Source organism: Pan troglodytes, chromosome 6 (genome assembly GCF_028858775.2).
Source record: "Pan troglodytes isolate AG18354 chromosome 6, NHGRI_mPanTro3-v2.0_pri, whole genome shotgun sequence".
Taxonomy (NCBI): domain Eukaryota; kingdom Metazoa; phylum Chordata; class Mammalia; order Primates; family Hominidae; genus Pan; species Pan troglodytes.
Genome location: NC_072404.2, coordinates 96,135,505 through 96,151,390, shown reverse-complemented (window position 1 = coordinate 96,151,390; position 15,886 = coordinate 96,135,505). Strand labels below are relative to the sequence as shown.

General features: G+C 36.8%; 1 protein-coding gene and 1 long non-coding RNA gene across 4 annotated transcripts in view; one reads left to right on the top strand and one right to left on the bottom strand.

The window, feature by feature from the left end:
* GRM3 (glutamate metabotropic receptor 3) overlaps positions 1 to 15,886 on the bottom strand; it is a 218,763-nt gene that overhangs the window by 74,330 nt on the left and 128,547 nt on the right. For 2 of the 3 annotated variants that reach the window (XM_001161278.8, XM_054687620.2), the window contains exon 3: positions 3,184 to 4,039. In XM_001161278.8, the coding sequence (XP_001161278.2) occupies positions 3,184 to 4,039 (856 nt within the window). Of the gene's footprint in view, positions 1 to 3,183; positions 4,040 to 4,120; positions 4,417 to 15,886 lie in introns of those variants that run through there. The other variant, XM_063815435.1, reaches the window with a different exon arrangement.
* LOC107975858 (uncharacterized) lies at positions 5,641 to 15,225 on the top strand. The gene is made up of 4 exons (XR_001719358.4): positions 5,641 to 5,739; positions 6,345 to 6,407; positions 14,288 to 14,362; positions 15,039 to 15,225. It is a non-coding gene; the product is annotated as an uncharacterized LOC107975858 (long non-coding RNA).

Below are 15,886 nucleotides of genomic sequence, written 5' to 3'. Positions count from 1 at the left end.
TGTATTGGATATAAAGTATGAAGGAAGGCAAAATCCCAGATGGATATGGGCATAAGAAGGGGCATTTATCTTAGTTTGGGAAGTATAGGAATGATTCCTAAAGGAACTATCAATTAAATTGGATCTCAAAGAGACACAGGAATCACTGAAGATGCCAGATAAGGCAGGTGGGGGTGGGGAGAGAATCTTCTAGATAAAGAAATAGCATTCACAGGAAGTATGCAGGCAAAAATAGAGGCATGCCATGTTTGGGGAACTGCAAGTAGTGTTAATGGAAGGAAGAGTGAATGTGGAGTGTACAGCAGGAGATGAGCCTAGAGACCTGGGCAGTGGTTAGCTCCTGTGCCAGTAGAGATTACTATTTGGAAGAATCTTTAGCAAGGCATAGCTCTAAAAATCTGTTTTGCAAAAGGAATATTTAAACTGGGTTAGCTTCAAACAAGATCCATGTTGACCAATGCTGGAATTAGCTAGTGGGAACACATCTGAGTACCAGGGAGTATTTTAATCTATTTTTAAATTCACAGGAGGCCTAGTTTTTTAACCCTATGATGATGAGAGCTATTGGGGAATTGGCTAAAAGTGTCCCTTGTCAGAAGAATCTTGGAGTAAATGTATTGACTGCATGCAAATGGCCAGAAGAAGACTTTTTTCAGCCTAATTGAACAGACTGTTTAGTGTCTGCTAAGTGTGTACTATTGTGCCTAGTTTATTGCCGCAATATTCAAGTTAGAAAAAACAAAGATACTGTTTCAGAAAAAAAGTAAAACAAATCTGCTTTTCAATAGCTAGGAAAAAATATTCCATAGTGCATCTCAAGTTTAAAGCAGTAAAAATGCATACATACTTACAATCTTTTACCTAGCTCTAAGTTAAAAATATACATATATTTAGTCATATACAGGTTACTGTAAGCTAAAATCTGCATTCTATTACTATAGTTAGTTCTTTGACTCATTTTTTAAATGTACTAGTTAGCTAACTTAGCATTTTGGTATCCTCCCTTAGTAATGTATTTTCTTGTCCAATTCTCACTGCTGAGAATATTTACCTTGTGGCTGGTCTAAATTCCCTCTCTTTTATGTAGTTTAAATCTGTTTTTCACCCTCCTACTCTCTTCAGAGATGGAGAATGACTGGTAATGTCTGACAAATTGAGAAGGCTAAAATAGCACTTTGTGGTCAGGTTTGCACAGCCAAACTGAATGGTAGACTTGAAATGAGTAATTGAACAAGACAGACAAAAAGAGGATACTTTTGTTTTGTTTATCCAAATAATGGGCTTATTTCTTTACTTTTCTTTGCCTTTTAAGACCCAAGAAGTCACTGGAATGAAGGAACATGTTTTGGTTCCATAAAACACCTTGCAAAGGCTCTCTGAATTCTAAGAGTTCATTTTATTTTAGCTGTTGATGAGTGAATATATTTGTATATTTGCATACTAAAAAGTAAGAAAGGAACTAGAATAACAAAGTTAATTAATGTATGTGGTGAGTAAAGATAAATAATACCCTGAAGGGTAGTCTGATGGGGAGTATGTGCTGAATTCTTATTCATCTTTAAGAATTAAGTGCATTGCAGATACCTTTTACGAATACCTGAGAGTTAATTTATTTTTAGAGTAAAGATATTCTTTTTTTACTGACTCCAAGGTCCATTCTCAATTTTTAGAGATGTCAACAGGAACTAACCTGGGATTTGAAGATGAATGCTCATTTATTACTCTTTTTATTTATTTATTTTTGTTATTGCTATATGAAATACACTCATGGGAATACAGGGCACAGAAAAAGTTTAATCTTTACCAGTTTTAGTAGTCATTCTAATGATAAGAAGTGGTATCCATCAGATTAATTGGAGGAATTACTGACATAATTGATTTTGACTACTTTCGGCCCTCTCTGGGGAAAGTAAAGAAGTTATGCAACATGCAGTGTGGTGATTTTTGTGCTTATTTTCAAGGCTGCCTTGAAGGTAAGAATTATGGAATAGAAGCCAATGGTCATGAGGTATTTTTTCATTACTACCTGTGATTTCATAGACCACTTGACTTCTGAGTGATCACTTATAAGGGAGATGTGAGAACTGCCATTTGCGCCAATGGTAGTATGATTTGGCATATAAACTTTCAGGTCTTGGATGATACTTCTGTGGAAGCAGACTAGACATTGTGCAGACTGGAACGATGCCTGAGTGGCATGAGAGGTATTAGTAATTTAGGTTGATGAAAGCATTTTATCACTGTAATGTTTTTGGCATCAAAATCTTTGTGCCCCCAAATATTGCTTAATATTTTATGATTTGGGATTAAGCTATACTACCCAGAACAAGTGCCTTAATAAGCAGATATCCCATGTACCTAAGTAGAGAATGTAGACCTAAAGATTTTGTGCTTTTTACGTAGTAATGCATTCAATGCAATACTATAGTTAGAGAAATATTTAGACTGTATTTAGAAATAAAGAGGCAGCAAAAATCACTTTGAATACACCTTTGTATGATGTTCACTACTGTATCAGAATGAATTCCGTTAGTCTTCAACCTGCTTATAGTCAAGCTCCCAGAAAAAGAGTTTCATTTCATAACATATTTTGAGAAAATCCCCAACTATTAATAATATGTAAATGTTTTGGTATAGCAGAAAAATAAACGGAATGCCTAGAAATCACCAGGGTCTGGGTATCTTTTCTGTTTTGCCCCTAATTACGCTCTGGGAGAACAGTGACTTCTCTCTCTCTCTCTCTGTCACCCACTGTGAAAGTTATGAGATTCTTTTGCTCAAGTCACCCACAAAGAAGGCTTGGAAGTTCATGTTCCCTAGAGAGGTGCCAATTCTGCTAAAGAAGATTAAGTGCCCGTATCACACATGCCATAATCCTGCAGCCAACATCAACAAAGAGCTCAAATCTAGCCTGGCCCTAATCTAGGGAGCTAGCACAGTGGGCTGTCAGCCCTGCCTGGGGCCCCTTTCATTGCCATGTCGTGTACCAGCCGAGATGTTCATTCAGAAATGAGTAAGAATATTAGAGAACCATCCTATTGCATCCTGGAATATTTGGTTAACAGTTTGAACCCTTTTTATGGCTTTGAAATAATTATTTCTGAATTGGGCACAGAGGCATTTGATTCCTATTTGATTTCACTTGTTTGCATCTGAGAAGATGTTTAAAGGCTCTTGGCTTACCCGTGAAGTTGATTTTCAGCAAGTAATCCTTGTACAACTTCTTCCCATCCAGGATCTTCATAGCATCACAAAGCTTGGTAGTGTTGGGACAGAGGGTGCGCTGCATTTTGTGCAAAGCGTGGGCCATGGCATACACCGCGTTCACCACAAACATGATCTTGGACTCTTGCTCGTAGTTGCTGCTGTCGATGGCCAGGTGCTTGTCGCAGACGCGCCTGTGGTTGCGTTTGTTCTGGAGGCTGCACTGAAACTTTTGCTCCCAGAAGTCCCGGAACCAGGGGTTGCGGTGGTTGTTGTAGGGGTTGAGGCTCTGGAAGTAGCGGTCGAACTGGCGGACAGGCTGGGAGGCCAGCTCCAGGGTGATGGCGCCGTAGGCCACATGCTCGCTGCCCTTGATGATGCTCTCCTGCGCGCCCCAGCCGTCGCTGGCCACCCAGGTGAAGGAGGCATTGGCGCGGCTGGCGGCTGCAATGAGCTCCCGCGAGTCGTCGCTGCGCATGAAGAGGACCACGACGCGCGCGTTGGGCTTCTGCAACAGTTCTCGGATCACGCTGTCGTAGGACTTGCGGATGTTGGAGCGGCCCACCTTCTCCGCCGTAGCGATGCAGATGTTGCGCAGGCGGGCTTCCTGCTCGAAGGCCTCGATCCCTGTCTCCCCGTAATCACCCTCGGAGGCTACTGTGGACACGTAGGTCCAGTTGAAGAAGCGCAAGATCTCAGCCATGGCTTTGGCCTGGTAGAAGTCGGGGGGCACGGTCCTGGCAAAGTAATCATAGCGCGACTTATCACTGAGTTTGGCGCTGGTGGATGCGTAGCTGATCTGAGGGATCTGGAAGAGCCGCAGCAGGTTTGCCACCTAGGGGAGGGAGAAGAAGGACCTTTGTTAGAAACCCAGAGGTAAATGACTGGACATGAAAATGAATAATAGCATCCACACCTTTTACTGACTCCCTTTTCCCTCTACCCTAGATGGCTACATTTTTCTGTTAGTTCTTGAGATGAATACCAGATGCTTCCTTGGATACTGTATTTTGGACACTAGGAAGCAGGTCTCACACAGGTAGTGTGTGCTTCAGGAAAGGGCAGAGTAGAGAAATGAGAAGGGCACCACACTCTCTTCTATACTCTGTGCTAGACTCTAGACTAGGATAAACCCTGTCCACGGGCTCTCAGGTTTCTTTAAGTTTCTGGGGTCCTGCTATATATAGCTCAAGCAAAGAACTACAGTGAATTGGCCAAACTCGGTTTTTGACTGCACTTGTATAGAAAGAGCAAGGGTGTTGTCTAATTCTCACTTCCCCCTCTTTTGCTAAAAACGGCAGTCTCTGAAAGAGTTTAATTTGGGAACTGCATGCCACATGGGCAGTCCAGATTAGACATTTATCATCTAGGTTAAGCAAAAAAAAAAAAAAAAAAAAAAAAAAAAAAAATCAATTCTATTTAGTCCACCACCCAACATTTTAGGCATACACTTTTCTAAACTCCTGAAAATCTTGACCAATATTTTCTTTACTTTCTTTTTCTTTTTAAAATATTTTTCTGCTTGGACTATGTGAAAAAAATATAGAATTCTATTCTTATGTCATTTTTGATTAAAAAAACAAATTAAAAGGTATTGAGGACCTTGTCAAGAACAGACCACTTACTTCCAAGTATTTAAACCTAAATCTGAATCAAATATTTAAATTTTTTATAATTGAATATCAACAATATTTATTGTTTTTATTTATTGTAGAATAAAAAGGAAAGTGACACTTGTTTATTGAGGAGCATTTTATGCATACAGTATTTGCAGAGATATATATTTACAAATATCTAAACAGATTATATGCATACTGAATAATTAGCTTTTAAAAATAATTTCTCCTGTCTACCTCACATAGGAGAGTCCTTTCTCTATACTGACTTAAGTTAAATTATGTAACATACTAAGTGGATTTTAATCAGAAATGACATTGACTATTACAGTATGCTCTGTCTACATTGGCATGAATATTAGTACTTTGAAATTTTTCCTTTTGGAAATTGTGGTTTCACGTTTATATTTGACATGTAGCAAGCACAGCTTGAAATAGGCAGCTGTTAGCAAAGAGCACAAGCAACATAAAACAACTGACATCTGAGCCCCGATTAATCATAATTTCATCTGGCAAGAGAAACCAACAGCCAAGTTCATACACAGCTACACAGCATGTTCTTGGATATCTGGCCTGCTATTAAAATCAACACTAGATATAGTCCAGAGCTATCAAAAATATCTTCTATATCTTTTCCAATCCTGCTACCTCTCAACCACAAATAAAACAGCTAGAAATCTGGGGCTTAACACACAATATAATGCAAAATTAAAACCCCAAATCTTTCTTGCATTTAGTATTCTTTAATCCAGGGGAATGGAGGTGAATGGGTGGATGAAGGGGTAAAGGCTAATATATTATTTATTTCTTCTCTTCTCAGGACTAGGAGACTCTGGACAAAATGGCCTATACTGACTTATTTAGGCATAGGAATATTGCTTCACTCAGCCTGACTGAAATGGCAGGTGTCACCAAACAGGTACTGTCATTACTTCTAGAATGAGTGCCTGGCTTCCACTGGATTTATGTACCACTATGGAAGGCTTGGTGATAGGAGCCCTGTCTATGCATAGCTTGACTTTGTTAAGAGGTTTCTGGCTAGCACTGGAGAGGCCATCTCTTCTTGATACACTACAATGATTTTCTCATCTTCAAGTTATATTAATCAGGACCTGAACCCCTCAGGGAGACAGAGAATGAAAGGACCTAAAAAATATCTGGACATTATTTTCTGGCAGCGAAGAATCACAGTGAAATAATCCTAAACTGCTGAAATTTCCTCTCCCATAGGGGTAGGAGTAATGAGAAACTGCTCAAAAAAAAAAAAAAGTTATTGTTTTTCAATGATAGGCTTCATGTCTAACTCTCCAGGATGTACAAGAATAATTTACAATCAAGGCAGGCTTTGCAAGAGAACGAACTAGCCATAGAATAACAGCAATGTGGGAAAGATTCTCTGCATTGGAAAGGGGCACAATGAGCTGTAACTTTGGGGAAGGCTGTGGGCTAGAATAAAACAGCAACTATTGCCAACATTTTAAGAATAATTTTATGTTCCTCTGTGTGTGTGTGTTTAATGAGGAGACCACAACTGACTCTAGAAAAAGGAGGCACATTTGGTGAGTTGAAACGTGAGATTGGAACATAGTAAGTATTATCTCAATTGTATCACCTATATTGAATAGCATGGGGTGATAATATAGTCAAACTTATGATATTCAGAGTTACCTTAGAAACACATGTAATACAAATGAATCATGGAGTGAAGTGTTGAAGTAATTTTATCACAGTGAGCTGCTCCTTTTAAAATTAGTTTCTTTAGATTAAAAGGGTTAAAATGCTTAAAAGTAAACACCATGGGAGGCAATAGATTATAAGTCTCTTTCCTTTCTCTTTCTCATCCACCCCAGCCTTATTTGTAAAGAAGAATGTTAGTTTGGTTTATATTTAAAAAATGTGTTTATTCTGTTGTAAAACTAAGTACCAATGTACTGGGTATGTACATACACACACACAAACATATTTTGCTCTTTTGATAGTCACAATAACTTTTTATGGTGGATATTATTATCTCTATTTTAGATATGCAAAAACAGTTCTTCTAGGTGAAGAAACTTGTTCATAGCCATATGGTTAGAATGTGTGGGTGAAATCAAGGTGTAAAACCAGGTGTTTTGACTTCAAGGACTATGGCTATCCCCTCACAGCTTCCTCTCTACCTTCTACTGTGTGACTATAAACCTGAGGCTTCAAACACAGAAAGGCATCCAGGTAGAAAGAAAAAGAGGAACAGAAGCAATATTATGGTATACACCATAGAATGCCTAGTTGCTGTTAGCAGGAACTTTCCTTTTAACATAAATTTAAAACTAGGGTTGGGGAATATCCAGGTAGTTGTTAACTGGGTTCCTGTCTCATTTGTCTAAAAGCTTGGTTCTGGAATATTCTTGACTTACTTTACTGGCCATATGGTTTCTCTGAGAAAGCATAAAGAAATAAAGGAACTCCTACACTGGACATCATTTTGAATGATAAAAGAAAAATTGTTTTAGAATGGAGAAGTAATGTACAATTTTGGAAGAAAGTTACCCAATTATGTTATTATTAGATAGAGTGGAGGAAGGAAAAACAGGATGTAGTTATATATGCTTTGGAAAAAAATACTTTAAAAGAGATATGCTTCACATAAATTAAGACTCTAAAATGGAATACAGGAGAACTATAAAAATAATTCATACAATACAGAATAGTCTCAACAAGAAAGAGAAGATGAAAACTCTAAAGAATCCACTGGGTGCTAGGCTGCATTTGGGGGATTTTGGTGTTAGAAGAACCAGCAACACAGAATGGGTGCTGTCTGTATGTATGTTGGGGGCATCCCCGTATACAACATAAAAGATTGACATGAGCCTGTAAAAATAAGGGACGCTAAAGCGCAGAATGTGAAAATGCATCAAAGTGATTTTTTTCATTGCTATTGTTTTGATTTGAAATTATGTTTCAGGAGAAAATGTGGCAGGAAGATATAGAATCATCAAATGGGAAAGTTGGTTCTATATGAATAAAAGAAAGATGCTGCTCCATCCCTCTTGCTTTCTCATTCTCTCCATTGAGAATGGTTTCTAATATGGAAATGGCAGTACAAATAATATGAAAAGGTTATCACACTCAAAAGTAAGAGAGAATACAAAAAAAAAATCCACCCCATAATCAGATGAATGGAGTTTGTCCCCAGTAATGAATTCTGGAAGAAATTGCAGATTACATTATGAAATCACTATCAATAATTCTTGAAAAACACATAATGGGAGGACTCCCACAGGGTGAAAGGGATAGGGTGAAAGGGAAGGAGGAAGGACAAATTCTGGATATATAAATCAAGAAGAAATATAAATGAATAAGCATGATGTGCTTTGGTAATCTTCTAGAACAAAATTTGCTAACAGAGAGCATGGAAACACTTAGAACTGAACGAGGAAAGTACTAGGAATAGCATGGGTTTAATAAGAGTGAATTTTACCAGGGGGCCATCTTTTCAACATTATATAAGGAAGAGTTGCAGCCTGGAGGACCATGACTTTAATAAGTTATTGGTGACATTGCTTGGACTCTTGAGGAAAACAGAAAGTGATAGGAGTTGGATAATACAGTTAAACGTACTCAAAGACAGCAGCTTGGAAGAAAGTCTTATATTTCTTCCAAGTCTTTATATAAGCCTTATATAAAGTCTTATATTTCTTATATTTATAGTGGCCAAATAAAATTAAATTTGTATTAATGCCATTGAAAAAAGCATAAATAAGCAATAAGATCTTTACATTGTAGAGATGAAAGAAACTGTGAAGATGATCTAAAACTTTTGTTTTATAGGTGAGAAAACAGAATCTCACAGGGTGAAGTGACTTTTCAAAATTTAGACAACTAATAGGCAGAAAGGCTAAGATTAGAGCTTAGTCTCTTGATTTTCTCAAAAGACTAGTTTCCCTCTCTGGAAACAAGGTGATATTATATAGGAAGAGATGTAAATTCCTGAGTTTAAGTTAAAATTACACAGGTGAAGAAAGAAGAAAAAACTAGAAAAAATGAAATTATAAATGCAAAATTCAATATTGCAGTTCAGCAAGTGCCAGAAATCTAAAGGTGGCTAAAGTCAAAGAAGGATTATTAAGCGGTTTATCCTGTTTAGATTCCAATTCAGAATTCCTCAAAAGTGAACAAAGAAGAGCTATTTCAGTTTTCCTATTCTCTAAGTTACTGTTTTCAGTAAGTTACTGTTTTCAGACTACCTTTTCTTTTGGGTAAGGCTTTTTTGGGGAAGCCTTTTAAAGATCCCTAGTATTTTCAGTAGTCCTAATATTTTTGTGCCAGCTACTGTTCTAATTGTTGCAGATGTATTTTCTCATTTAATCCTCAGGGCATTCTTATGATGTAGATACTACCATTATCCCATTTTATAGCTTGAGAAACTAAGGTAAAGAGTGCATAGAGATCTTACTGAGGAACCCATAAGTGGTAGGAATTCTGGGACCACTCACTATACTCACTTTTGTCATATTTATTCAGTCCATTCTGTAATCCAAGCTCGTAATGGTTTCCTCTCACTATAATGATGCAATGATATATTTCAAGCTATAACGTTTGTCTGTTTTTTTGTTCTGAAGCCATAAACTCCTTTATTTGAGGATCATGACCAATCATCCCTTGCTATCAAAAGTATGCTTTTCATTTGTCAGTCTGTGCTTTGTGGTGACTCCATAAACATTCGTTTACTGACTGGCCATCAACAGGGATAAAAATGATAGTCTAAGAGTCTACAGGGAAATTTCCACGGGGGCAATGAAAGCTTCAAGCTATAAATATCAGAGTCAGATTTGGCTTTCTGATTTATGTGAGAAACACAATGGCCTTATAGCAGAACCCATTAGTTCCTAGGGCCTGAGAGGCGGCATGCAAGTAAGTTATGTTTAGCAGAATCTCTTTCCATGTGTAGCATGTACTGTCATTTTATTTTCAATGTTCAGATATTATGCGGTACCCATTTTCTTGGTGGTTTGAATTTATCCAGGACTTAGGTGTTGCAATGTTTTCATTGCAGATTATCAAGTCACAGATGTGATTAATTTTGCTCAAGAAGAAATGCTGGACTTGGCCAGATATGATTATGTTTGCCAGCAGATGCGATGTTATAAAATTGGTATTTTTTTAATTACACTTTAAGTTTTAGGGTACATTTGCACAATGTGCAGGTTTGTTACATATGCATACAGGGATCTAGAACTAGAAATACCATTTGACCCAGCCATCCCATTACTGGGTATATACCCAAAGAATTACACATCATGCTGCTATAAAGACACATGCACACGTATGTTTATTGCGGCACTATTCACAATAGCAAAGACTTGGAACCAACCCAAATGTCCAACAATGATAGACTGGATTAAGAAAATGTGACACATATACACCACGGAATACTATGCAGCCATAAAAAATGATGAGTTCATGTCCTTTGTAGGGACTTGGATGAAGCTGGAAACCATCATTCTCAGCAAACTATCGCAAGGACAAAAAAAATTAGTATTTGTGTCTTTTTCCCATTGTTGTAGTTATAAGCTGGTGTAATTTAGAATGGGCTTTACTTGCAGTAGTTGTCTAACAAACCATTGTTAAATGTTATTAAATATCTGCCACCATTTTCCCAATATATTTTTTTCTTCCAAATAAACTCAACTTTATGGAGAATCTCTGACTTACTGTGATGTTCCTTCTGTCTAGAATGACCTTTACCACTTGTCTGCTCAGCTAATCCATTCAAGGGCTTCTTCTCTAAGGAACCGTTCTAATGCCTGACTTCAGAATGACTTGTGTGCCCATTCTCTGAGCCTCTTTCATTCCCTCATGTGTTTCTCTCATGGTACTAATGAAAATATATGGTGATTTCTAGATTATTCACTAAGTTCTCCACTGGAGTGAGAACTCTCGTTAATCTCTGAATTCTCAATGCCTCACAGAGTATAGAGGTGCTCTATAATATTTGTTAAATGGATTGATGAGGGAATTGATATTTTGCTGTTCTACTATGTAACCTTTTCTAATTATAATGATGGGTTTGTGTGTGTGTGCGCGCGCACGTGTGCACATGCACACATGACAGGGAAGCTGACCACGAGCAGGCAATATGAAGCTACTCTGAAATATGACTGATAAACAATTTTATTGTGCAATGTGGATCTTTAACTAGTCATATTCATTTTTTTATTAAAACGAGATGACACATAAGACAAGGAATTGATTTAGACCTTCAGGAATCAACTCACACCTCTTGCTCCCTTATTCTTGCTTCAGGAATGTTTAAAACTTTATTTTTTTTCACAATCAATAGCCAATTGTGGAATGATGCTACAGTAGGCATCCAAGCCATACTCATTCACAGATGGGAATTTTTAGTTCAATACTACTTTATTTGGAAGTTTTATTTCTCATGATATTTTCTAACAAGGCATAGAACCTTCTTTTTAGGATCCCAGGTGCCATGCTTTATTTCAATGATGAGTGTGTGTGTGTATCCAAATTTTGCTTTTGTGTAAGAATACCAGTCATACTGTATTAGGAACCTACCCTACTTCAGTATGACCTCATCCTAACCTAAGTACATAAGCAATGACACCATTTTTCAATCAAGTCACATTCTAAGGTACTGGGGGTTGGAACTTCCAATATTATGTTGAATATAAACTTTCAGTCTTTTAGCACTGAGTATGACATTAGCTGTGTATTTTTAATATACGGCTTTTTATTACACTGACATAGTTTTCTTCTATTTCTGTGTGTTGATTTATCACATGTTGTGCATTGCTTATCATGAAAGGTGCTGTGATCATGGGAGCAAAAGAATATGAGCTATGAGAAAGATCTCAGGCAGTTTACTCTATTCTTTTCATGTTGTGAAAAAAGAGAATGTGAACTGGAAAATATCAGTCACTTGTGAGCCCCCACATCAGTTCCTTGTTTACTATTTCTACTCAGGATATACATGATGTATCAATTTCAAACAGAGCTTTGTGCCTTCTATGCTGACACAATGCCAAATATTTTTTTTTCAACACAAGACAAAAGGACTGTGGACATGTAGAATCTGGTAGAAACAAGTTTCCCACTAAAGTGATTTTTTAGTGCTATGAGAATTATTTTCAGAAGTTTTACAGTTATTGGCTTCTGAGTTTGTGCTAATACATTAAAGGGAACAATAATAAATAGTTTTATGAGGATCTATACTTAGCTACAAAAATTCCAGATGGCAAAGAGGCATCAAATGCCCACTTCCAAGAAGAATGTTATTTACAGAGCTGAACTATATACATTTAAAAAATAAACCATTGCTACTGTCCTGTAATCAGGAGACTTGATAATAACCTTCATGTTTATTCTCTGCTGTTCACCTATCTTTTTGGGGCTGTTTTCTAAGAATAAGTCTACACCTTTAATTGCTTTGTCACACATGCAGTGCTGAATGTTTTGTTTAGTTCTTTTAATTAAATGCTTATATATGTGCCTGGAAGAGAACCATTGAGTTGCTGCACTTTGAACCATCTGTTACCTCATAGCACAGGTTATTACATAAAAACAAGTTCTAGAATTTGTGATGTTTAGAGACCTCAGTGTCCCTCCTATTCAGCTTGTTCAATTTACATTATTAGCTGTACAAAATCCCAGATTGGCTTGTATTTTAAACTGGAACTGGAGGTGGTATATAGTTGACAAAACTGCCTGAGAAATTCAAGCTGTTCACATCATATGAGTTATCTGCCCATAAAGGAGTCCAATCATATTGTTATTGCTAAAAGGATTAGTAACTTTTTTTGTTTTGTTTTGTTTTGGCCACATTACCTGTAGCACATCTGGGAACATTTTGCATGAAAACAATTGATGCCCATGTCCCAAGACCAGGAATTAATGTTGATTTAAGAAATCGTATAATGAAGTATAGCAAATACCAGTGTACGCAGTATAATCTGAAGTAGTCAACAACTCTTACATGCCATGGGCCCCAAAAACACTTGAGTCAAAGATCCATATTGGTTATCACCATTCAACAGCATGGCTCAGTACCAATGATTTCACATGGACATTCCAAACAAAGGACTCCCTAATCATAGTGGAAACCTTCAAAAATTGCTCAAAGTTACCCTGCTTTCCATCCCAAGTCTCTCTGAAAATCATTGCACTCATCTCCTGTAGTTTGTAACCAAGATTGTCACACACTTTTATTTTCTTCATTTGAAACTGAAGGACTTCTTAAATAGTAAGGTTATTCATTTTGGCATTTTCATAACTCATCATTTAGGTTGAAGTGATATGCAGACCACAAAGGATTCCTCGAATCCTATCATTTCAGGAGACTGGTATTAAAAGACATGTCATATTTCTCACCATCACGATGCTATTCCACATTCAGATATCTAGCTTGTTCCCTTACTAACAAGGAACTATCTCAGGAATAACTTTCTTTCCATCCAGATTTAGCAGGTACTTACAAGACAAATAAGAAGGTATTTTGCCCACTGAATTAGTCTGCATCTGCTCTTTGCTTCCCTTTTCCCCCATGCATTAGTTTTCAGGAGAAATCACAGAAGTGAAGTGGTTCATGTTCCAGTTCCTAACAACAGGATCAAAAAGTCTGTGTCATATCTGGTGTCAAGAGTGTTTGTGTTTGCCAGCAACACCTGCGAAAGCATGACTTCCAGGGTGACTTGACATCAAAAGACCTGTTAGAAACACATCCTTTAGTGCCTCAGATATTGATTTTTGACAATGTCTCTTGAAGTTTTAACAGAGCCACAAGTTGAACTAATCTATATATTTCTGTGGTCCCTGAAGTCACTTGTATAACAATAATATGAGAAATATGGCCTTATCAATAACAAAAGGCATGCCAATCTTTGTCAGTTGTTAACCAAAGGACAAAAGCTGTTGGGTATGCTTGGGGATAGCTGAGGGCTATAGCCTGATATTTCCTTAAATGATTATCGTTTACTTTTGAGGTCTTGGGGCAATAATTTAGGGCAAAGGTATATTCACCATATTGTAGCAAACAGAATTGTGTTATTCATTGTTTTCTTGTTAACTACTCTTTACTTCAACAGAGCTGTCAGACACAAAAGAAGCAAATGGTATTGAAGCAAAAGAAGCAAACAGTGCACAGGGTTGGAATCAGGCCAGCATTGGAATCTCAGCTCCTCTCACTAGCTGTGTGACCTTCGGCTAGTTATTTTAACTCCTTAAGCTGCAATTTCTTTATCTGTCAAAAGAAAAGGATAGTAATCTATGGTTTATGAAGTCATGTAAAGATTAAATGAAAACATATGAAGCACTTAACTCACTGATGGGCATGTAGTAAATGCTCAAGAAGCAATAGAGAGGGTGATAATAGCTAATTTGTCATCACTCATTCAGCAAACTTTGACTGATGTCGATTATACAAGGCACTATTCTAAAATCTAGTTTTTTTTTTTTTTCTGGATGAGCAGTGTACCCCTACAGTCCTCCAGGAAGTCGTAATTTGATGGGAGACAAAGAAACATAGCCAAGGATACAATTTTAAGGTATGTATGAATACAAACTTACACAAAAACACAGGTGAAGAGCAACTAATTACACTCAGATGATTCATCACAGACCTCCATATAGAGGTAACATATAGGCTTGATGTTGAGGAATAAGTGGAAGTTTTCCAGGCAGAGAAAGAGGAAATGAGGTTTTTACATAGAAGAGAGAACACAAAGACAGAGATGAGAAAGTACATATTTGCTTTAATAGTAGGTAGTTCCCTATTTTCAGAATACCCAGGGCCTCACAGGGATTAGTAGAAGGTAAAGAAGGATAGAGGGATGGTGGTGAGACCACTAAGAATTTTATATACAATTATAAGTATTTTGAACTTCGTTCTTTAAGAGATAAAAAGCTATTAAATTTTTTTTTATTAAGGAAATGACATGACCAAAGTTATGTTTTAAAAAGACACAGTTGGTGATATCCAACTTGAAAGGAATGAATCAGGGAAGGGCAATCAGATGAACAAACTACCCATTCTGACTTAGGCTATGGGTTCTTGAAAGCTAGGGATGATGTCATCTCAATAATGCTGAGTAAGTTGATAATATAAATATAAAGATTGGAGCTTTAAAACAAATGGAGCCTACTTGAAACTATTTTATTTCATTGGTAGTAATTACCTAAGTACTTATGTTTTTATTTGTTCTCCTCTTTTTGTCATTACAGGTCACCTTGAATCCTTCCTGGAAAAAAGCAGGTCATAAATAATAATGGTTGTTGGAGAAAAGTCTCTAGGAAAGATGAAGAACTTTTAAATTCCTAGAAGCATCTTAGAAAAGATAACACAAAAACTTTATTTAATGTGAAAATAAGAGCTGAGAGTCAGTTAAATAAACATTGGTAACAGTTGAAATTTTCTGGATTATCTGTATTTATTGTTACATTCCTTTACTTTTTAATTTAATTTTAGATCAAGGAGTTACATGTACATATATGTTATGTGGGTATATTGTCTGATGTTACATTCCTTTAAATCTTGTATAAATAATCTTTCTTAAAACTACTTTGTAAACTTAGGTAATATAGACTTAATGCACATGTATATTTTTATTTAGATGGAATTTACTTTTTTATTGAGAAATTCAGAACAAATTTTAGATCACTTGTTCAACCACATCTGTTTTCCATATTGGAAAAGCTTAATTGCCTGGTTTGCATTCTATGAGGCCTCATTTGTGAACCTTATGGTATCTACCGAAATTGGAGGCACTGTGCCTGGGAAAAAAACTACTAGTCCTTTGTGTAAACACACTGACAATTCAACCCTATTAAGTGATGGCAAATCTGTCAAGATGCTTTGCCATTCTGACCACTTGGCAAGGAAATCTGGTCTATGTTTAAAATATAATTTTTGAAGGTGTTGCTTCTATTGAATTCTCCCCTGTATTGCAGTTCGCTTTATTGGAATGTGAAGCCAAAGTGTTGGCAAGAATCAAAACTTTGTTACTAGTAACAAAGGGATTTCCACAATATACCAGGTGGTGTTGTCAAAAATAGTCACACTACACTTTTAG